The sequence below is a fragment of the Lotus japonicus genome, chromosome 1 (genome assembly GCF_012489685.1).
Source record: "Lotus japonicus ecotype B-129 chromosome 1, LjGifu_v1.2".
NCBI classification, from domain to species: domain Eukaryota; kingdom Viridiplantae; phylum Streptophyta; class Magnoliopsida; order Fabales; family Fabaceae; genus Lotus; species Lotus japonicus.
The window spans coordinates 103,735,168-103,758,582 of record NC_080041.1 but is presented as its reverse complement, the minus strand read 5'-3'; the positions used below and the strand labels follow the sequence as shown (position 1 = coordinate 103,758,582).

The 23,415-nt window shown below is 38.2% G+C and overlaps 4 protein-coding genes and 1 pseudogene across 6 annotated transcripts; 2 read left to right on the top strand and 3 right to left on the bottom strand.

The window, feature by feature from the left end:
• Positions 1–820: 820 nt before the first annotated feature.
• On the top strand, positions 821–2,535 carry LOC130716247 (protein MAINTENANCE OF MERISTEMS-like). The gene is made up of 3 exons (XM_057566457.1): positions 821–1,826; positions 1,908–2,445; positions 2,520–2,535. The coding sequence occupies exons 1-3, from the start codon at positions 821–823 to the stop codon at positions 2,533–2,535; spliced, it is 1,560 nt and encodes a 519-aa protein (XP_057422440.1).
• A 676-nt stretch (positions 2,536–3,211) lies between these two features.
• LOC130728626 (uncharacterized) lies at positions 3,212–6,463 on the bottom strand. 3 transcript variants are annotated; one of them, XM_057580146.1, is made up of 5 exons: positions 5,211–6,463; positions 3,812–5,101; positions 3,626–3,727; positions 3,478–3,543; positions 3,212–3,387 (listed from the first exon to the last, which is right to left on the bottom strand). In XM_057580146.1, the coding sequence occupies exons 2-5, from the start codon at positions 4,169–4,171 to the stop codon at positions 3,328–3,330; spliced, it is 588 nt and encodes a 195-aa protein (XP_057436129.1). In that variant the 5' UTR covers positions 4,172–5,101; positions 5,211–6,463; the 3' UTR covers positions 3,212–3,327. The 3 variants fall into 3 exon arrangements, with proteins under 3 accessions (XP_057436129.1, XP_057436130.1, XP_057436128.1); XM_057580147.1 differs by lacking the exon at positions 5,211–6,463 and having other exon boundaries at positions 3,812–5,198; XM_057580145.1 differs by lacking the exons at positions 3,212–3,387; positions 3,478–3,543; positions 3,626–3,727 and having other exon boundaries at positions 4,191–5,101; positions 5,211–6,456.
• Positions 6,464–6,465: 2 nt separating this feature from the next.
• On the bottom strand, positions 6,466–9,624 carry LOC130716237 (uncharacterized). The gene is made up of 3 exons (XM_057566446.1): positions 9,567–9,624; positions 7,764–7,852; positions 6,466–7,635 (listed from the first exon to the last, which is right to left on the bottom strand). Exons 1-3 carry the CDS (start codon positions 9,622–9,624, stop codon positions 7,042–7,044), a joined length of 741 nt encoding a protein of 246 aa, XP_057422429.1. The 3' UTR covers positions 6,466–7,041.
• LOC130728624 (receptor-like protein kinase FERONIA) lies at positions 9,614–12,906 on the top strand (annotated as a pseudogene).
• Positions 12,907–13,153: 247 nt separating this feature from the next.
• LOC130728625 (putative methylesterase 11, chloroplastic) lies at positions 13,154–17,628 on the bottom strand. Its single transcript, XM_057580144.1, has 5 exons — positions 17,152–17,628; positions 15,633–15,869; positions 14,469–14,612; positions 14,090–14,221; positions 13,154–13,971 (listed from the first exon to the last, which is right to left on the bottom strand). The coding sequence occupies exons 1-5, from the start codon at positions 17,464–17,466 to the stop codon at positions 13,699–13,701; spliced, it is 1,101 nt and encodes a 366-aa protein (XP_057436127.1). The 5' UTR covers positions 17,467–17,628; the 3' UTR covers positions 13,154–13,698.
• Between the last annotated feature and the right edge of the window lie 5,787 nt (positions 17,629–23,415).

Sequence of the window (23,415 nt, the reverse complement as noted above, 5' to 3'; positions counted from 1 at the left end):
CTTCTCTTATATCTTAACATAATCTTGTACCTATATACAAATTATAAGTACAAGACTGCTGCACCAACAATTACAGATTCCAGTCTAAACTGACTTATAATATTATAAAATGCAGTATGTAAATATTTGGAGGGCACAAAAGAAATATAGATTCCTATCTAACGAAGTGGTATGACTATGGGTGTTTTTCTCTTTAGAAGAGTATGTCACTCCTATACAAATCTCCTTTGTACTGTATTCATTCTATTAGTTGTCTCATAACTCTATTTTCAAATTGTGGACAAAATGGAGAAAATTATGAGACTTTCTTCAGGGGTGAACCAAGGTTACCAATAGGGACTATCTTGCCTCAGTATGGTTGTACTCATTTTCATAATGGCAATGTGCTATTCCCCAATTGCTGGGTTATTGTGATAATTGTGAAGTTAATTAGTTAGTCCATTAGATAGTTAGCTAGAAGGGGATTCAAAAGTTAATTAGTTACCCTGTGAAGGAAAAAAACTTGGGTAGTATTTCATTCTCCATTTTCTTCAGATTTTTCAATTATACATCTTCATTTGTTTAGCTCTTTCTGTTAATTCTCCATGTTCTTTCTTTTGAATCCTATAGGTTATACTTATATTACTTAAGGTTTCAGATCTAATATGTGAACTGTCATAATCAATTTTGTTCCATTTCTGTTTGTTTCTTTTACTATTGATCATGTTTAAAGAAAAGTTGATCTAAATATGCTAGACATGCTTATTGATCAAGTATGTTAGACATTCTTTTTATTTACATATACTTTTACAATTATCTGATGAATATTATTTTTTAATAGATGGCTAAGAGGAAGAGCCAAGGGCGCAGGAAATCACATGTTGTTGGGAGCTCCCATGATGCCACGGAGGATGTTGAGGATCGCCACACAGCCCCGGATGATGTTGAGGATCGCCACAGACGGCTGCATGCTTCTTTTCGTAGAGTCAGAGGCAGATTTGGTGAGGACCAGGATGTTGGTGGGACACCAAATGAGGAGCGTCGAGACCCTTGTGAGATGATTCCTGAGCCTTCTCGTCAGACGACTCCCGAGCCTTCTCCGCCTTCTCGTCAGACGACCCCCGAGCCTTCTCCGCCTTCTCGTCAGATGACTCCTCAGAGTTCGGCAGAGAGTGAGCATGAGGTTGATGTGGAGCATGAGGCTGATGTGGAGCTTCAGGTTGATGTGGAGCCTGAGGTTGGTGTGGAGCTTGAGGGTGATGCTGGAGCACGACGGGATGAGGTGCCAGTCCAGACAGAGGCACCGTTTCCAGGGGGGCCTGATGATCTGTCCCTTTTGGTCCGTTACCCACATCACGTTGCGCCGTGTCTGTGGCATCATATTATAGGCACCGACCCGCGTTACCCCGATAGAGGTGTGTTGAAGTTTGCCAGCGCTGGGATGAAGCTGGCAAAGCTGACATGTGAGGGCGAGAGAGACGATATGAGCGTTGTTCGTCAGCGTGTGGAGGGGACCGGACTCTATCCGCTCTTCAGTTGCACCTATCCGGAGATAGACACACCCCTTCTATCTGCCCTCGTCGAGAGATGGCATGAGGATACCAGCAGCTTTCACATGCCATTCGGGGAGATGACCATCACCCTGGATGACGTGTCATCTATACTTCACTTGCCGATGGGTGATAGGTTTCATACTCCCGGACAGGCCAGCAGAGAACAGGCAGCGGAGACCTGTGTTCTGCTCTTAGGAGGGGTAGCCACGGACTACATCATGGAGTTTAAGGCGGTGAAGACCATTGGCTTGCGGTTCGGGTTCTTGCAGACTCTTTACACTAGGGCTCTTACTGGTTAGTTATACTGTATATTTAATTTATTTGCAACTATTATATGTGAATTAAATGATTAATGGTTTCTTTGTTGTACTTTAGAGCATCGGCATGACCATGCAGCACGGATGTGGCTACTTCACCTCCTCGGCTCGACCTTGTTTGCGAACAAGAGTGGAGGACACTACACTTCTGTCCATTGGATCGGCATGCTGCAGCACCTTGATCGGGTGTCAGAGTATGCATGGGGCGCCATTGCACTAGCTACACTGTATGATGCACTTGGTCATGCCTCACGGAGGAAGACCAAGCAGATGAGCGGTTGTTCTTCCCTCCTGGTAGCTTGGGTGTTTGAGCACTTCCCACCCACCATTATTCAGCGGATTGAGGTCCCCGAGTACACGGAGGAGCAGCCCAGAGCGTGCAGGTGGATGGAGTCACGGGCTGGGCATGCAGGACTGATGGAGAGGCGAGTTCTCTTCGATGAGATGACGGCAGAGGACGTCATATGGACACCGTATAAGGAGCACAGGAGTCACAGAGAGCTGGACGTCCGAGCTTTATACTCAGGCTACATCCGGACTCCCATCCGGGCGGCCGTGCGACCTCATCTTCCTGAGCGTGTGATGCGGCAGTTTGGGTACGTGCAGCCTATCCCGCGACACCCATCTGTTGTGATGGGCATGAGTTCTGCTGCGGAGGTCGTCGATGCAGCATACCTGAATTATGAGCCACACTTGATTCCAGAGGGGGTCCCTAGTATAGTGGATGGAGCGGCAGTAGATGATTACCTGGACTGGTACACCGGTGTATCTCACCGGTTCATCATCCCGGATGAGAGTAGGGCCGATCTCAGTGCTGTGGTAAGTGTGAACTTAATTTTCTTTATGCATTTGTGGTTTTGTGTATGCGGTTTACTAACATGTATATTGATTTATTTTCAGGCTTCTTTGCGTCGGGTCGTTGATTTGCTAGAGCAGGGACTTGAGGTCGACGACGGTCCCCCTAGAGATACACGCTCCCACACTTTATTAGAGAAGTGCCTCACTGTCATCAGAGACTTGAGCAGGACCCAGGGCGTCGCTTTCGTTGGTGTACGAGGAGGCAGAGGTCGAGGCAGAGGACGAGGCGGAGGTGGAGGTGGAGATAGAGGAGGTGGCAGAGGCGGAGGCAGAGGTCGTAGGGGTAGGGTGGGTCGTAGGGGCAAGGGACAGTGACATTATTATTATGTGTACTTTTATCGCACTATTAGTTTATACACGCTTTATTATCGGTCTGTACTTTTATCGCATTATTAGTTTGGATTTCACATTATCACGCTTTACTTGATTTGATTACATTTTTATCTCTTTTTAAATCAAGTAAAATAACACACAAAATCCAATGGGAAGTAAAATAACGCACATAATCCAATTGAAGCAAAATAACGTACATAATTCAAGGGACACAACATAGCCTACATAATCCAGGTCAAGGATTTTTTAAAGTTGCAAATAATTCAGAATTAGCCAAATAACATTAATCAATCTTCTGTAATGTCGGTGAATGTTTCTGATGGAGGTCCACAGTCACTGGAGAATACCTGTGAAAATTCACATAAATGAAAATTGAGATGTGTAAAAATCCACAATCACTTTTATTTTAATTATATGTGTAAAAAAGATTTTCTTACCTTAACTATGTTGGGCAATGTTATGTTCAGGTAACAATTAGATTTTCTAGGAGAAAACACAGCTACCTAAAAGCAAAAAAGGAAGAAATAATGTTCAACTTGTCTAAAGAAGTATAAACAATAGTCAAGTCGGTTAGAAATAATAAACCTTCTGGATAAGCATAACAGATCCAACATTTATGTCCTTCGCGAATTCGCTTTCAGTGAAAACCTTGTGATGGACACTAGCACCGACGGTGCCCGTAGGATCCTGAAACTCAAACTCATATGGCAAATCAGAGGACATTTAAATACCATGACATTGATGAAAAAGAACGCGGAAGAGAGGAAATACCTTCAGGGTAACTGACACATCGCCGAATCCGTTTGGCGTGCATGATTTTATAACTGCGACGATGAGATCGACCTTTTCTAGATGGTGAGTGATGGAACCCAGAGGAGTTGCAGATCCGCCTAATTGCAGGGCTGAAAACCAAGCATTGGAGTGAAAATCGGGATCACTGTCGTGACCGTCTTCGACGACGCGCCTAACAAATTGTTGGGTTGGAATGAGGTGTCCGTCGGTGGTGGAGCTGCGTTGAATCATGGCAGCTTGGACAACACCAGCAGGGCCGGAAATGAGAGGACGAGAACTTGCAGAAGAGTTGCCTCGGAGTTTGCAAGGGCGGATGAAGGTGGGCAAATCTTGTTCCATTCTGATTTTGAACGTTTCGTTGAAAGAATGAAAGGAGGGGATGAATACCAGAAAGCTTAAATCAAGCAAATTTATAGATGAAGGAGTAATGGGGTTGGTTGTTGTTGGTGGTTGATAGTAATTAGGTTGGCTGTGGTTGGTTGAGAGTAATGAGGTTGGTTGTGGTTGGTTGTGGATAGTAATGAGGTTGGTTGTGGTTGGTTAATGTTCGGATCCCCATAGTCCGAAGTAGTTCGGAAAGTAAATGTCCATCGTGACAACTTATGGAAGCATGGGAAGGTTTGCAACATTTCGGATCCTATAATTCCGAAATGTCTCGGAAACCTTAATGTCGAAGATGGTGTAAACTTGGGGGTGCCAAATTTAAGCATATGGCATGGAAATAGAAAGGAGACTTCCGAAACATTTCGGACTCCGTATTTCCGAACTACTTCGGACTGGAGCCTTCCGAATGGTGAAAACAAATGGGGTGGCAAGTTACCTGACTCAAATAATACGGACATTATATTTCCGAAGTAATTCGGAAACCAAAGTTCCGAAATATGCTTAACCAGCTAAAATGACAGTACCAGAAACAATGAAGGCAGAATCCACAAATTCCCATAACCAGCTACATTGCAGGGCAGAAACAGATAAAATGCACATGAGAAACAGTTTAATACTACATCATAATACTTTGAACTTCTAATTAGTGGTACATATGTCATAGATACTAATTAACAAACATTAATCCTAGTCTCAATCTTCTCCAAGGTCTATAAAGACATTCTCTTGAGGACCACCCGTAGGATCAATCCAAGCATGCAATTCTGCCGTAAATGTAGCCAAACGCGCTGCATACGGGAAGATCCATTGGTCGGTGGGTTCTTTGGCCAAAAACGGCCATTGGGGAGCTATTGTTGGCATAGGATGTCCCGGCTTTAGCTTGAGCTACATTTGAGAGTATAGCAATAAAGTTAGATAAGAACAAAGTGGCTGAGTACAAAGTATACTAATTTAACGTGACAAGCGAGTGTAAGGTACTTAACAAAAGTTATACCTGAACAAAGTGGTTGGTGACGTGACCAATTGCTATAACTGGATGTACTTCCGGTGGGGCGCCTCCTCTCAATGGCAGATAAGTGTAACAACCGTCTAGTGAAATGGAGATGAAGACAACTTGAAACCTCGTAGCAATGAGGTACCCCATCTCCGGTAGAGACATCCACTTGTCTTCAGTTGCAATTGTACCAATCGGAAGGATGAGACGATTTTGTAGAGACTGAACCCTCTCGTAACCAAATATGTTGCTATAGTAAGCGGTATTCTCTGAGAGTTCTACAAGCAACTCTTCTCTAATCAAAGGCCAACCGTCTTGACCTATGTCGGGTCTCAACAATGCAGCAACTGATCTATAACCACAATTACCATCTGCAATAACATCTATGACTTTTTCTATATATTGATGGAAGAAAGATGGCAAATCATCCAAGTATATGCTGGTGGAGGACTGCTTGCTCTTCTTAGACTTCTTGTTTCGAGGACAAGAGACTTTGTTAGGTGTTGGCTTGAGGCTATTGTTAACATGTTCCCAATAAGAAGGATCACGCTGTAAGGATGGTTTTTGTTGACTAGGTGGTTTACTCTCCATAGCCTTGGACGAGCGCTTGGGCTTTATCTTCACTTGAGGAGGACACAGTGAACTACTAGAAGGACAATAGAGCTCCTTTACCTTCCTCCTTAGCATACTTTGGCCCGCAACATCCAAAGTGTTGAAATAAGCAGTCAAGCCATCAATATCTGACTTGAGGTCTCCTTGGTTTGAGGCTTGACTCCCAATGGGTACATGGTCCCAACCAAGTATCTTCCAGAAAGTATGGATTGCCTCATACGGAATTCTATCATAACTATGAAGTGCACACGCACAAGGAAGCCCATGGGTAACTTGGAACACGCATCCACAACCATCACGCATCACTCTGTTCTGTTCATCTTCCATGAGTTGCATGGCCTTTCTGGACACAAATCCCATGATATTTGTATACATGGGCGACTTGAAACGATGTTCTACAAGGTTGATACTGCGCTCAAATGATGCCTTGATTTCATTGTGTCGTACAGTGGTCAACCTATCCACTGCATCCCACGAGGCGCACAAGTCACCTCTGCCGTCTTTCAGCATCCTCTTCAAGGTTGAGTGTGCACTTTCAGCCCTGCATACAAAAGATCATACTCTATCAATTTCTGGTAATAAAGCAAGACTATGAAATGAAAAAAATATCACAACCAATAAAGTGTGCATTGTACCTGTTACTCATTGTTGTTCCAAAATGCAACACAGAATTGGTCCACGCACTCACAAATTTCTCCTTGTGCTTTAACCATGTAGTAGAAATGTAGGATATGAAATCTGGGAAGTCCTTACACATGACACACATTTCCTTCCATTCCTCATCAAATTGTTCCACTGTTTCAGCATATATCAGGCATTTCCAGTTCTCCATCACTGAAAGGGCAAAATCATCCGTGCCAATTAACACTTTGCACTTTGCCTCCACATTCTTGTTTATGTGGAACCGGCATAATAAATTGGTACAATTGGGAAGACATTGCTTAACAACACTCAGTAAAGCCAAATCTCTGTCAGTCACAATCACTTGAGGTAATCTGGCATCATCGGCAATAAGAGACTTCATGCACTCCAAGGCCCAAACATAGTCAATTGTGTGCTCCCTAACTATGTAGCAAAATGCTATGGAGAAAGTCAACCCCGTAGAAGTGAGACCAACCATTTCAAGCAAGGGGATCTGATATCTGTTTGTCTTGAACGTGCAATCCATGATGACCACATGAGGGAATGTGTTGAAGAGTCTGACCGCATCAGGATGAGCCTAAAAGAGATCCCTAATCTCACTTGAATCAGCTTGTTGCCTTTCAAAGTGAACATACTTGGCTTCTACCAACTTCTTCATCAAATGTTGCATTTCTGTCAATGGTCCCCTCTCCTCTTTTTTAAACCTTTTGTTGCAACTGTAAACTTGAGTGATTGTAGTCAAGTTACTTGGATTGTTTTCCTTCAATGCCGCTAGTATTTGTCTCGGTGGAGTCCAAGTACTAGTCATGGTGCCCACAAGCCCCTTCTCTTCCTCTGTTAGTCGACCAACGTAGGGGTGGCCAACTAGTGATTTAGCTGGTTCATGGTTGTGTTTACCATCCATCACTTTCAGCCACCACATTCTATCACCCTTCGTAGGTCGTCCTTTGAGATTAAACTTACAATCAGTCTTTTGTGATGCGGTCTTTTTGTACTTGAATGTATTCGGGTCCTTGTATGGCCTGTAAATACCATGCTTCGCACACTTAATAGTAACAAATACCTTTCCTCCACTTATAGCATAGTCAGACCTTGCGATCACCAGCACATAACCATTCGCCTTTCCAACATTCTTAGCCCATTGTTCAAGCTCATCACGAGTATCAAATATCTGTTCAATGATATATTATTGCTTTAGAAATAAAACATCCTACCAACCATCACTAATTATTCAATGATCATCACATCATTTTCCAAATACATAGTAGTATGTTCCAACAATAATTATTCAATGAATACCTGGTCAGTTGTAAATAAATGTGTGGCGTCCACGCTTATACGAGGGGGCACCCACGGAATGATATTGCTAGGCTCAACATTCCCAGAACCTTATGCGGCATCGCATGCGGCATCAACCAGTAAATCTTCTTCATATAGGTACGGTTCAGTCATTCAGCCTGCATGTAACAAACTGCAACTGGTTAACTATTTCGGACATTGTGATTCCGAATAGATTCGGATATAGACAATCCGAACAGATTCGGATATAGAAAATCCGAACTCGTTCGGATACAGACAATCCGTATCAAGCTCGACAGCAACAGAATACAAGCAAACAATGGTGGTGCAAAACGAAATTCCAACAAACAACAATGAAATGTAACTACAATGATAAGTAAAGCAGGATATGAAGGGGGAGAGAAATGAAACTTACCAGAAGGAACTTGGTAGCAAGGTGGAACTTGGAAGGAGATGGTGGTTGAGGGTGGAGCAAGTGGAACTTGGAAGGAGATGGTGGTGAGGGGGAGGAAAACAAACGTGGAGGAAGAAGAGGAAGAGTGGTGGTGGTGGAGTTTTTTGAATCTGATTGTAATGGGGGTGGTGGTGATGGGGTTGGTGGTGGAGGAGTAATGGTGATGGAGTTGGTGGTGGAGGAGTAATGGTGCTGAAAAGGTGGCAGTGTGCGACAGGTTTTCGGACTCATAGAATCCGAAATAGTTCGGATAGTAATGTTCCGAAATATGTATGTCATTTAAGTGTCAGATTCAACAAGGTATTATTCGGAACTTTGGATTCCGAAGTGTTACGGATACCTTGTGTGCGAAAGGGTAGTTCTGGCATTTTTTAAAAAATCTGGGGTGGCATTTCTAAGCCCTGGGGTGCCAAATCCAGGGCTCACCAGGGATTCGGATCCACGCCAGTGTCTTTGAGACTTTAGCCAACGGGGACAAATCCAGAGATTTTACTGCTAATCAGTGGCTACTTTCTTTTATTCATTTTTTTTTAATTTCTACATGTATATTAATAATTGAATTAAATAAAATTTATTAATTAATAAATAAAACTACAGACCCTTATCTTTTTTATTCATCATCATCTTCATCATTCTTATTCATCATCATTCTTTCATCATCTTCATCCTTCAGCGACAAAAAAAAACTCCTAAAATTTCTATATTCATCAAACTCCACATTGGAAAAAAAAACCATTAATAACAAATCCAAAATTGTTCATCTTCATGAGTAGAAGGAGAGCACTCATCAAACCTAGACATTGAAGAACACTCAGCCAAGACATTGAAACCATTTTTTTTTTGTCAATGCCATTATTTCTGTTTAAGTAACACAAACCAGCACAACACATAAAAATACACAAAACCTAGGTCCAATAACAGCCCACCCTGTAAAATAAAACATTGATAACTTGATTGCCATTGCAACCACCAACACAAACATAAAACATATCATCCATACAAAAGTGACATAAAAAGGAAAAAAAACATGGATTTGGATTCCCTCATGTGTTAATTTTACACATTTTTTTCGATTAGCATGTGTTAATCTTACATTACAAGGTCATGTGAATGATCTAGACCTTTAATATTTTTTTTAATGAAATCTAATGGTTAGTATTAATTTCCACACAATTTTAATTGTCTCTCTCCACATAACCATTAAGAGTCCAGATTTCATTAAAATAAAATTAATGGTTTAGATCTTTCACATGACCATGTCATGTGAGATTAACACATGAGGGAATCCAAATCCAAAATATATAAATCCCCCAAACCCCAACCCTAAAATCTCAACCCAGGCCAAAAACCCCAGCCGTGAAACCCCTTTTCCTCCCTCTTCTTCCTCTTCTTCACATAATCTTCCATAGACACGTAGACGTGTCACATAGAACCGGGCCTGACACATGACAATGTTGCTGGAGCTCGGCCTCCAACGATGATTAATTAAAAGTGAGCTATTTCCTAAATATTAGGGATTGTTTAGCAACTTTACGCTAAAGAGAGACTAAAATCAAAATTCACATAATTTACAAGAACAAAAAACATAATTAGCCACTATAGGATACCTTACTATTGTGATAGTTTTTTACTTGCAATTAATTTTGTGACAATTACAAACTACTACAAACAAGAGTTTCCAAAAGTAACCTTACTATAACTAGTTATTTGGATGTGTTCATCAATCTTTTTCGATTAGAAAATTGAATCTAGGCAACTTGCCTTGTTTCTGAGTAGTTTCCTGCTTTCCAAAACTCAGCCTAAATAAGTCCAATATAAAAGACACAACTCCTCAAGTCTCTTCAACGAACACTTCTTCAAACGCAAGTATGGTGAGTTTCAGAAAGAACATAGCGACCGTTTTGTTCTTCATTCAATTGGTGTTCTTTTTAGAGGTTAACGCATACCATCCTTCAGATAATTATGCTATTAACTGTGGCTCCTCCAAAATCATTACCATCTATAACAGAACCTGGGTTACAGACGTTAACACCAAACTATTTTCCATCATTGAACCTCAACAAAACCCATCTTTGGAAGCCAATGCTTCTAACTATCCTTCAACATCCCCATATCCATTTTCCTCAGCACGCATCTCTCACTCCACATTCACATACTCTGTCCCAGTCTCAAATGGCCCCAAGTTCCTTCGCCTCCACTTTTATTCAACCATGTATCTTAACTTTGAATCCAATAACGCCCTCTTCTCTGTCACAGTTGGCAGCCTCACGCTTCTCAAACACTTCAACCCCTCACTTTGGGTTAACAGAGATGATGATGATTTTGATGATGAGAACACAGTCAGCAAAGAATTCATCATTAACGTGGAAACAGGGGAGGGGCTAAACGTGACTTTCACTCCATCCACCACCACCAATGAATCTGATAACTCTGCTTATGCTTTTATCAATGGAATCGAGGTGGTGTCCATGCCTTCCTTCCTCTACTACACCGATCCCAACCTCAACGAGTTAGATTCAGGTGATGAATTTAAGGTCGTGGGTCGTGGCACCCCATATGAAATTGATAACCACAAAGCTCTGGAGACAATTTACAGAGTCAATGTTGGAAAGAACCAGATTTCACCGCATGATGACACAGGCATGTTCCGATACTGGGAAAACGATTCTCCTCGCTATTTGGAGCACGAATACCCAGCCAGTTATCAATCTGGCTTTAACATTCAGCTGAACTACAGAGACAACTCTGTTCCGAACTACACTGCACCGGAGAATGTTTATAAAACCGCAAGAAGCTACGGCATGTATGCAGATGACGCTGCGAATTACAAAGTGACGTGGAATTTTGAAGTTGACTCGGAGTTTACTTATATGGTGAGGTTACATTTCTGCGAGTTTGACTATTGGCACATCAAAAACGTTGGGGATAGAGTTTTCCAGATTTTCATAGGTGACACTTTGGCTGAGGACAGATCAGATGTGATCCTCTGGGATGGCAGTAGTTTAGTGCCTGTTCATAGAGATTATGCTGTGTTGAATCTGCCATCAGAAGGAAAAGGAAGTAGCTCTGTGAAAACCAATCTTTCCATCAAGCTCCAACGGTTGCCAATGGAAGATTTAGTAAAAGTGACCGAGTACCATGATGTACTCTTGAATGGCATCGAGCTTTTCAAAATTAGCGATGGAAACAACAATCTGGCGGGACCCAATCCTCAACCCATTCTATCTCCGCGGCCGCCGCAAACCAATTCATCCAAAAAATCAAAGACCATGGTTGTTACAATCGTTGTTGTGGTAATTGCAGTTTTAAGTCTCATGATAGCATCTGGCCTGGGCATCATACTTTTTCGGCGAAGGAGAAGATCTTATGACATGGATGAGACAAAGAATGAAGGTGCGTCTTCTCTTCCATCTCATCTGTGTCGCTACTTCACAATTGCACATATCAGAGCTGCAACAAACAACTTCGATGATGTGTTCATCATAGGGGTTGGAGGGTTCGGGAACGTGTACAAAGGCTACATCGACCGAGGGTCCACACCGGTTGCGATCAAACGCCTTAAACCTGGTTCTCAGCAAGGAGAGGACGAGTTCTTGAACGAGATCGAAATGCTCTCTCAACTTCGTCACGTTCATTTGGTGTCCCTAATCGGTTACTGCAATGATGGCGCGGAGATGATTCTCGTCTACGATTTCATGCAACGCGGTAGTCTCAGCGACTGGATCCATTGCTCTGATAATAACTACAATAACTGCCCTCTCACATGGAAGCAGAGGCTGGAGATTTTACTGGGTGCGGCGAGGGGGCTGCATTATCTCCACACTGGTGCGAAGCACAATATCATTCACCGCGACGTGAAGAGCACGAATGTCTTGTTGGATGAGAATTGGGTGGCGAAAGTTTCATATTTCGGCTTGTCCAAAGTGGGCCCCACGGGAATATCGAAGACACACATCAGCACAATTGTGAAAGGGAGCCTTGGGTATTTGGACCCGGAGTACTACAACCTACAAAGATTGACGCTCAAGTCTGATGTGTATTCATTTCGGAGTGGTACTTCTTGAGGTGTTGTGTGCGAGGCCACCTCTAATTCGGACTCAAGAAAAGAAGAAGGTGAGTCTGGTGGATTGGTTTCGGAGATGCTATGAGCAAGGAGGGATTTATGAGATTGTGGATCCGTTTCTGAAGGATTCTATTTCGGATGAGTGTTTGAGATGTTACTGCCATATGGCATTGAGTTGTTTGCATGATGATAGGAATCAACGACCTACAATGAGTGATGTGGTTGGGGGTTTGATGTTTGCATTGCAACTGGTGGTGAGTGAGGAAGATAATATGAGTTTTAGTGGGACCCAAGAAGAGAGAAAGAGTGAGCCAATGCCAAGGTTGATAGGTAATGATCATGGGAGTGATGATGTGTTTTTCTCTTGCAGTGATGGTTTTGGGTTCGAGACTAGCAAGGTGACCAAGGTCTCTTTTAGTATTGAAGAAGAACCCTCTTTGGTTTCAACTAGCTACGGTGCTCTCTAAGGCACGGTCTCTCTAAGGCACGGTCTTGGCCTCATTAAAGCTCACCACATACAATTAGGGAATGACACATAATAATAATTTTAATAAGCACAACCATGTCCTCTGGAAAGTACAGTAGTGCCTTCTTGTTCGCATAATAATATTCCACTTTATGCTTCATTTTGCCTGTTTATCCATTGGATTTTCCTTTTTCCTCTTTTCATTTGCATTATGAAAATACAATTAAACACACAAGTTCTGAATATAAAATGCAACAATGAGGTGAAAAATCATGGGAAAAATAAGCAAAATTTCAACATCATAGTACGCGTGAAGTTTCCACTTGCCAAGGATTTTTATCCACTAATAACCATAATTATTCAAACAATTATGCAAAAAACAATGGAGCGTCTCAGCTTTCTTGCAATTTGGGAAGCATAGGGAATTTATTTACGGTGTTTCTAAAGGTACAAAATACTTAATATGATTTAAGTGACAAGCAAAAGTATTGGCGAAAAAACTACCTTTTCAGCAGGTGCTCCATGAAGGTTGCAGGATTCTCAAAATGTGAACCTCCAGCAACCAGCAGCATTATTGGAACGTCAAAAGAATGTAAACACATAATGGCCAAGACTTCTCTTCCTTGCAATGTGCCTCAGTATTGTCATCATCTCTTACTAAGGTGTAACATAGTGTTGTGGCAAGTTAAAAGTTTTTTTTGTTACTCTCTATCAGGGTAACTTGCAACTTTAATCAGCAAACCTTGACACTACTGACTAATAATACATGCAATATAACATGGTTTTTATGTTGCAATACCATTCTATATCCTAATTTATCTCCAAAAATGAGGAGGAAGAAGCCTGTAACTTGCACACAATACACTTTCACGGCAACTGTACACTCCTATTTCATGCTAGTGAAGCTTTAAGCATGGTGGTGCTTCACAGAGAATTTAGGTAATGAATGTTCTCAAAGAATCTTTGAGATTTCTACTAGTAACTTGTGCAGAGCTTGAGGTTTTGAGAAAAATGGAGAGTGATCAGCGCCTTTGAGACAGAAAACCTTTTCTGGGGGGCTTGCATTTATCATGTTCTCTTGGAGGGAGAGGGGGATGGCATTGTCTTCAGGAGTTTCTATGTAAAACCGCCGCACAGTTCCATATTTCAGGTCTGAAAGGTTAAGTTTCTCGATAACTGGTGCAAATGGTACTGGCCTCATCGAGACAGATGCTAATGCAACATCCTGCATTTAGAGAACAATCAATGAACAAAGGAGGTCCTTAAACACGCACACACACAAAAAAGACTCACATCAGTTGAAGGCAAAAAAAAAAAACATTTTCATGTATACTACTACTCACTTTGGTGGGACTTTGGTTGAATAACAAATCCCTTAACAACGACTTGTCCAGATCAAAAGAAGTGGGAGGGAGATCGTTCCCATTAGCATACAAAAATTTCTGAGCCTGTTGCATAAGATCATCTGAGGCTGCCTGCAATAGATAGCCACAATCAGATCATCATTGAAAGGATACAAGAAATCTTCATTTATAAATAGCATAACTGCATTGTTAAAGACAAGCAGAAATACAAAATAATCATGTCACCCTCGGTCCCAGTTTTCAATTTTAGTCCCTTCTAAAATGTAAACTTTCTGTTCCGAAGACGTGCGATAATATAACTACTAGAAACGATGGCGATTCAGGTAAGGAAAAAGTTAATGCATATGAGATGGAAAACCTGTTGAGAAATAATATCAAGAGTACTATGTCCGCTAGTCAGCATTGCTGCAGCAATAAAGACAGCCTTCGATATCTTGAGAGGAAACAACTCCATTGCATATGATATACATGCCCCACCAAAATCATGTCCAACCAAGATCACCTTCATAAGAAGCAGAAAGAGAGTAAGAATTACATCGAATGAATATTCTGCAGAGCCTTCTCATACATAGATTTCATAATAACAAATATCACTTCCTAACAAGTAACTATGCCAAATGGCTCAAACCCAATAGCAGTGGCACTAATGGCGAGAGATTTAGATATTGCGCTCACAAATTTTCACCAGTACAATTTAAATGGAATTAATAAAGACTAATCTGTTACTATGTTTACAAATAAAATCAGTTCCATTTGTAATTGAATCTTTTAGCCCTTAGAAAAATATCCAGAAAATTAAGACTACTGAATCCTGTTAAAATATCCCGAGTCAGTTTCAGAAAAATACCGTACTCAGTTTCAGGAAAAGCTGTAGTAATTTTTGCAGAAAACAAAAGAATTCTAGCAAACCACATCCCTAGTTGCCTGTGTTCACGTATACACAGAAATAACAAAGTTAATCACTTAACTTTCCTTTCACCTTTCAACTATAACTTAAGTAACTATTTTGTTTTACATCTTTTGCATTTGTATAATTATTGCAACTTCAATCCAAATCATCTTAATTTTCTCTGCACCTTTTTTTCTCAACACTCTATTGCTAGTTGCTAAACTTTTTAGCACCTTTTTTACTTCCTCCTAAGATTTCAACTATCAAATCAATTTCCTCTAATCTTCAACTATGATGATCCTACTAAAATGCACCTTTTCGGTCGTTCATGTATATTGGAATTCTTAACTCCCCCACGACCACTTGCACATAATTTTACACTTTCATCAGAAGTATAAAGCTACTGTACTGCATATGCAAGGAGGAGAGAGATAAGGAGAGAATACTAGTCAAAAAGCCACACAGGAAGCTGACAATTAGTGAAAAAGGATTATATATATGCCCTAAATGACATGCACCCTACCTCCCCCATTGAAAATATCAAACACAACCAATGGAAATATATAATAAAGATAGAAATATATAATAAAGCAATCCATTAGTTATAAAACTGGAAAGCAATGAAGTAAGTACCTTTTCACTTTCAGGAAGTTTTTCAAGGAAGTCGGTTAGTGGCTTCACATATTGTGACATACTTGTAATGTTATTTGTATCATACGAATGAACTCCAGAACCAGTTAAATCTATGGCAGCTACTTTATAACCGCCTTCTTCAAGAAGTGCTATAGTTTTGTACCAACACCAGGCCCCAAAGCCACCTCCATGAACAAGTACAAAATGATTGGTCTCAAGATCATCAACCTTTACACCCTGTCAAATTGAAAACAGACATGTATCAGCTAAAGAAAACACAGCAACAACGATGATAGGGAAAGGATAAAATTGAAGAACTCTAAATAGTTGAATTAAGAATAAATAATGTATTGATATGTTCACCCTTGGCCGGCAAAGATAACATTAAGGTATTTACTGCATACCATTTTTTTTGCTACAGTTAAAAAATTATAAATGAAACAAATCGAATCCTGTTTAATGCAACACCATAACATAATCAAAGAAGATGGGAATGTTATAACTTTTAACATACATGTTTAATTAAGAAAATGAAACTACATTTTCAGCCTCAAGTCAGAAAGAACAGTAGTTGATCCATCTCAGTTTCAATGTCATTTTAGAAACTCCGATGTCTCTGTCATGACAAGGAAGAGGCAGAACAAGGTGACCTTCAAAGCCACACAACTTTCAGTAAAAAATACTTTAAAAGATCAAACCTCACCCCCTTCATATGCCCTCCAACTGTTCAAGACTCGATGGCATTACTCTAGAAGAAACTTCTAACTTAAGAGACTAAAGGACATGCCACCCATAATGCTGCTTAAATTACTTGCCTCTACAGTGATAGATATAAATTATACAAGTTATTTTATTTCTCGACACTGTTCTGATTCATATAAGTCTAAGAAACCTGATCATGACAGGCTAACACCTTCCCAGAATCCTTTCATCTTCTTCAACATCATATGTCATTTCTCAAATCATAAGTCTAATAAACTACATCATCATAGGAACCCCATCAAGTAACAATTATTTTAAGGCCATGGCTTCAAAGAAGGTCTCAATTTGGAAATAAAAAAACCAATTTTGCCGTAAACATCAGAAACCAACAAAAAAAAATAGGCTTTGTTTCATTTCATAAGAACATATTCAAATTAAAAGGGAAAAAAAATCCCCATTACTCAAAAACTGACTAGATCATCAAATTTCCAAAGTCACCAGATATGAGTACAACAAACCAAATCAACCAAAAACAATAAAAAAAATCATGAATAAATGAAGAGAATGGCCGATGACTCTTCAAATCAAGACCAAATACAAAGTACAAAAATGAGTAATTAAAAAAAGCACTTTTTGATTGGTTTTAGAAGAAAGGGGCATGACTCTTTATCCTGCTTTAAATGAATATGATGATCAAGTTCCATCCTTTACAATAAATGTGCAAGTGGCCAAGTGGGTAATTCACAAAATCACTTTTTTTCAATTAACTTTTTTTATAATCGATTTCAGAAGCAAAAAGGCATGAAAGGAAAGTAACCTGATTAACAAGCTGATGAGGTTGAAGAAGAGGGTCAGTGAGGGACCTAGCCCTGGAACTGGAACTACGCGGCAAGGTGTTACTGTTGCTGTTGTTCCTCTTCGAAACCCCATTGGGGTATCGAAGCGAAGTGGAGCGATCGAAGTTCTGCTTCTGCTGCTGCTGGTGCTGCTTGAAGAGGATAGCGGCGGCGATGGCCTGATCACGAATCGCGGCGTCGTCGAGCTTCTTCTTCTCCCGGCGAATCGACGATGAACGCTTCTTGGAAGTGGGTGGCGCGGGTTTGGGGTTGAGGAGAGCGCAGAGATTGCCCATTTGTGGTGATGATGGAGCATGCAATGGAAGGAATGAGATAGAGAAAGTGGGAGAGTTTGGTTTTGCTTTTGAGGAAGGTTCGGTTCAGGTGAAGCTGGCAGGAGCAACAAGGAGAACGTGAAAGTGTGAAAGAGAGAGTTGTGTGTGTGATGTGTGTTTTGTGTGTTTATAGTAGGGGTGTTCGCGGATTGGATTGGATCGGTTTTGAGGAGAAAAATCATTCGATCCGATCTCATCGGTTTTATGATTTTGTCATCCAATGGATTTTTTACTAAATTCAAATCCGAACCAATCCGATCCCATCTATAGCGGTTTGGATTGGATTGGATTGGATTATTCGGTTTTTGTTTTACTTTTTTATACTTTGAAATTGTGTTGTATAAGTATATAATATATGATAAATACAACGATACATACTTTATAACATTAATATAACATTCATAAATTATAACATAGTAACATATTTTTAAATTATGATTATAATTGTTTACTTTGATGCATGTATATAGTTCAAATAATTACTTGAACTTTTTTTATTAAAACGTAATTTTATAAATAAGCATGTGTGATATAATCAATACATAAACAATAAATATGTACTATGTAAGTGTAAATGGAATGATATAGGTATAACTAAGAGTATACATATTTGTGAATGTTCGGTTTGGATTGGATTGGTTCGGTTTTGGAAATCAAATCCGAAATCCGATCCGATCCAATAAATAATTTCGGTTTTTTCAATTTTCAGTCCGTTCGGTTTTCGGTTTGATTGGATTTCGGTTTTTTTTTATCGGTTTGTCGGTTTTGTTTGGATTTGTTCGGTTATGAACACCCCTAGTTTATAGAAAAGGAACATTTGAAGTTAGGCTTCAAAATAAGTCTACTAGGTCTAAGGAAAATATCATAATAATATGAGCAAGAATAACAGACAGCTAGATTTGGCACCCCACTCATTAGAAATGCCACCCCATTTTCGGAAACTTAGTTTCCGAAATATTTCGGAAATAAGGTTTCCGAAGTATTTTTTCACTCAAAAGTGGGATGTTACATGTATTTTGCACTAAAAATCATGAATTAATTTCGGAATATAAGATTCCGAAATAATTCGAAACCCGAAAATCCGAAATTTGGGGGTGTGAAATCTAAGGGTTGGGGTGTCAAATCCAGCTATCAGAATAACATGGAGAATAATGACTTAGTTTGAAATTTCGTTTTTAGAAAACGTGTGGGGGGTCTAATACTAGTCTAATCTTGTATTCATAATTGAATTGGTTGGTTTTTATTTTTTCTTAGTAAATGTAACTCCATGGTCACAAGTAGTGACTAATTTGTCATTCCACGAATAATGCACAAAGCTGGTTGGGGTCGATGAGTTTGTATAAGAATTAAGAATCGAATCTTTAACAACTTGTTTGTGAAATAAAGTGTTGAATCAATACATTAATTTACTTGATTATTATATTTGAATTGGTTTAGTGTTTTTTTAGTTTGAGTTTTTAACCTGAATTATTAACCTTCATCTCCACCACCACCGCCGCCACCACAACCTCCACTGAGTATCCACCATCTTATCACTTTGTAACATTCATCATCGTCGTTGCCACTTAGGGTTCGTTTGATGGTCAGAATGTGATAAAAGCACGGTAAGATAAAGTTAGACAAATGCAGGATATGATAAGAGATAGACTTTTATCTTATCATGTTTGAGGTGGACATGATAATGATAAGATATGATATGATATAAATAGTGAAAAATGTATCAAATTTTCCATTGAATAAAAAATATTTAGTATTTTCTAAAAATTAATTTTCTAAATTATCTTTTTAAAAAAGTGATTATTCTACTCCCTACGTCCCCATTTATAAGTCACTTTTTTAGATTTTTTTTTGTCCCAAATTATAAGTCACTTTGTAATACCAATGAAACATTCAATACATTTTTCCACAATTACCCTCATATTTAATAGGAAAGAGATAGTATCATTTTGAATAAAATTAATTTTGGAGAGAGAAATTAATGGGCAATCTAGGAAAGTTGATAAAACTTTTTACCAATTTATTACTAGCAACCACTTTTCTTAATCCCAGAGAATTAAGAAAAAATGACTTATAAATGGGGACGGAGGGAGTACTAAGTTTAATTTTTCATATTTTTATAAATGAGCATATGTTTTAAAATTAAATAAAACTTAGTTAATTTTCATTAATTAACCTATTTAAATTTTTTCCACGAAAGAAGCATATTTTAATTAAAAGTAAAAACTATATATTTAACTAATTGGTTAAATAAAAAACAGTTGGTTAAAACATAGTAGTGAATTTTAAAAAAAAAATACTTAGTAGTGGCAAGTGATAAAATTGAAAAATATTATTAAAAGTATTATTTTTTTAAAGTATTTTATATTTAAATTATAAATTATTACATAGGTATAGAAATAGTTTTAAATAATAGAAACTAATAATATAAATTTAGTCTATATTTACTACTAATAAATCAATATTTAAAGGTGAGTAGTCTATTTTACTATTAGTGAATAATAATTTTATTTATTTTTTATAATATAAATAAAAATAATTTTAATTAAGTGTTGTCGCATTTGATAATGGCAATGTTAATTTAATTATTTTATATATTAAATTCAATAGTTTAACCATTAACAAATTAGTACATTTTTAATTAAATTTAGGAGTAACTAAATGATTGTAACTTAGCAATAACTAGTAATTGATAAATAATAAAACTAGTATATTACTAAAATAAATATATTTTTATTAATTAATATTATTATAAATTATATAGAATATAAATATTGAAATAATTAAATTTAGGGTTAAGGTACATAATCGAAAACTGCTTTCCTATCCTGTCAAGATCAAACTCAAAAAGGAATTGAGGGGGCCCACACAAGTGGTGGAGCATGTGGTTTAACTCAATTCAAAGCAAAGAACTTTACTAGGGCTTGATCACGCCGCGAATTCTCTTGAAAGAGAGGGTTGCCTTCACGAACGCGGACACATACAAGATCTCCTGATAGGATGGGATAAGGGACTTGATTGTGTTATCTTATCCTCCTGACGCAACAAACAACAGATTAAAGCATAATATGATTACATTATCCTATCATGTCCGATTATTTTGTCCAGCAAATGAGCCCTTAGTACCCTTCACTACCACCTCACGTGGTAACTTCCACTACCGTCATGACCACTAGTTAAGAACAAATACCACCACCTAATACTCTTCACCACCACCCACCACTAGTCTCCACCACCACCACCACCAGCTTCCACCAAACATATGATTGTATCAATTTAAACGATATGAAAAGTTATACATTTTGTGATAAAATATTGTTTTATAGTATTAATTTTTATCAAGTCTTATCCTAACAAGCCTAATATTATCAGGTCCAATATAAACAAACTTATACTAATACAACATAACCTGCGGACCCTAAGGTAAGTTGTTTTTGTCAACCATGATTTTAACTTACTATGTTTTTTTACCATATATCCAAACATGCACGTGATAAAAATAAGCTTTTTCCACACACAAACATGTGCATAGAAAATATATTGAATCATCTATATATTTTTATGAATGTTGTGAGGAGTCCAATTATTTGAATTCCAGTTCAGAACCTTCGGAATTTAGAACTTGTGCTCAAGAAGATGGATAAAAGAATCAATAAGAACACTCATTTCTCTCACTTTTTACCTGGCAAATATCATTTAAATGAGGAGTTGGACCTGGAACATGAAGCGATTGAAACTGAATCAATTTGCAGTGGTTTTTACGGATAAAGTTTCATACACACCTCTCTTTTGAGGTGGAGAGGTGGAATGAGGAGAGAGATAGGAAGAAAAGAAAAAGTAAGAGAGAGAAAATATGAGATGTGATAGATGATAAGAAGAGAGAGATAGAAATAAAAAGAGGTGGAGATGGAGTGTTTAAAAAAAGAGGTGTGTATATATCATTACTCGGTTTTTACCGACTGTTGGAATAACCATCAATCAACATATAGCGGTAGTTAACTCCCGCTAAAGAAGAACTCGATTTTTTGTGATTTAGTTATTAGCGGTGGCTTGAAACTGTTACACATAAAACCATCAGTGCTCCAAGGCGGGAGTATTTGTTGACTTATGTGGCACTCCAATTTATGAGGTAGTATAATCGTTATACATTTTCGCTTAACACTTCATTTATTTGTTGACTTGTGTGCCACGGCAGGACAGTGATTGATTGACTTACTCACCAACGCAGGAAGCTGTCTCCAAGATTTCAATGAAGAATATTAAGGTAGTGAGCGTCTTAAAGCTTCACAACAATTTCCCAACACAATTTATTTCCCAACTGCTCATGCTTTTAATAGATGAGAATTATTACTATACATTTATGGTGCTTGCTGTGGTACCTTAAGCCAGACTAAGATGTCGTACCTAAAATGAGTTGGTTCAACAATAAAGACTCATGTACCGGTTAAAATTTTGATTGTGTTCTATCGTAGTAATGCAGCGTTCCATTCTTAGGGACATGAGATTTGAAAGTTGTGTTTTTTGAGCTCTGTGCATCCATCTACCATGATCATTTTACGCGCATCTCCATCACCATTATTCGTTTCCACCACTCGTACATTTTTAATCAAAAAATGAATTTCATGAGATAAAGGTAATTGACAAGTAAAGTAAAATCTAAAAATATAGTATTTACTTTGAATAACATGATAATAATCTAAAGAATTACTTAATGGGGTACCATACCCAACAAAAATTGAGGGTACCACAGAATTTACCTACATTTATACAAAGACACCTAAATAGTTTACACATCCACTTTTTTCTTTGGTGAATATTCTATGCCACCCAAAAAATATAAATATTTTGGGTGTGATGATCACATTACATTAATTATAAATTAAACCACTATTTTTTTTAAACTTTGGTTATCTATTCAATGAGTGAGCGTCTACCTAATATTTTTCAATATATAAATCCTCCACCTTTCATAAAGTCACCAACCACATCATAATAATCTTTTTACAAATTTTTCATTTAATTTTATATTCACGTATTTTTCTTTCATATTTATAATCCTCCTCCGTTCCTATTTATAAGAACCAAACTAACATTTCACGCCCCTTAAGAAAGTGGTTGGTAGTATTAAATTTATTCAAATTTATCTCAACTTTCCAAAACTACCCCAACTTATTTTTTTTTAATTTCTATTTATCATTAATGAGTTGCATAATGGAAAGAAAGAAAAACCTCTATTAAATGAGGGTATTCTTGCCAAAAAGTAATTAATGGATCTTGAAATTTGAATTGATTCTTATAAAAAGGACCAAACTACATCCTTCATTTGGTTCTTATAAAAATGAACAGAGAGAGTATTTATCTGCATTTCTTATAATGTCATCTATCATATTACATATTTCTATTAATTTTATTTTTATCTTACTCTTGATGTGCGTGTGGAATTAAAATATGAATGGAGTATTATTCCCCTAAAAATGTTATTTACACACCGATAATTTTTTAGAAAAAATTAACGCTTAAAGTACCCTTACATTGAAAATTTGACACTTCTAAAAGTTGAAACTCCATAAATAAAAAATAGCTCCCAGAAGAAGAAAAAATATTGCAAGCTCATATCGAAAGTGTCAACAAAATAAGTGGTAATCAAAATATTGGAACTACAAAAATTAAATAAATACAATGAATATATTAAAAAAATATAATAAATATTCCTACTGCGCCTAGCTTGGGATCGTGGTGCTCATCGTGTGGAGTGTCAATCCGATTCTTTGGATGTTGTTCCTCTCATGAATTCAGTTCCTTGCCCAACTCATGCTTATGCATCTCTTATTTGGGATATCAAGAAGTTATTGAGTCATGATTGGTGAGTGGAGCTTTATCATACTTTGAGGGAAGGAAATGCGTGTGCGGATT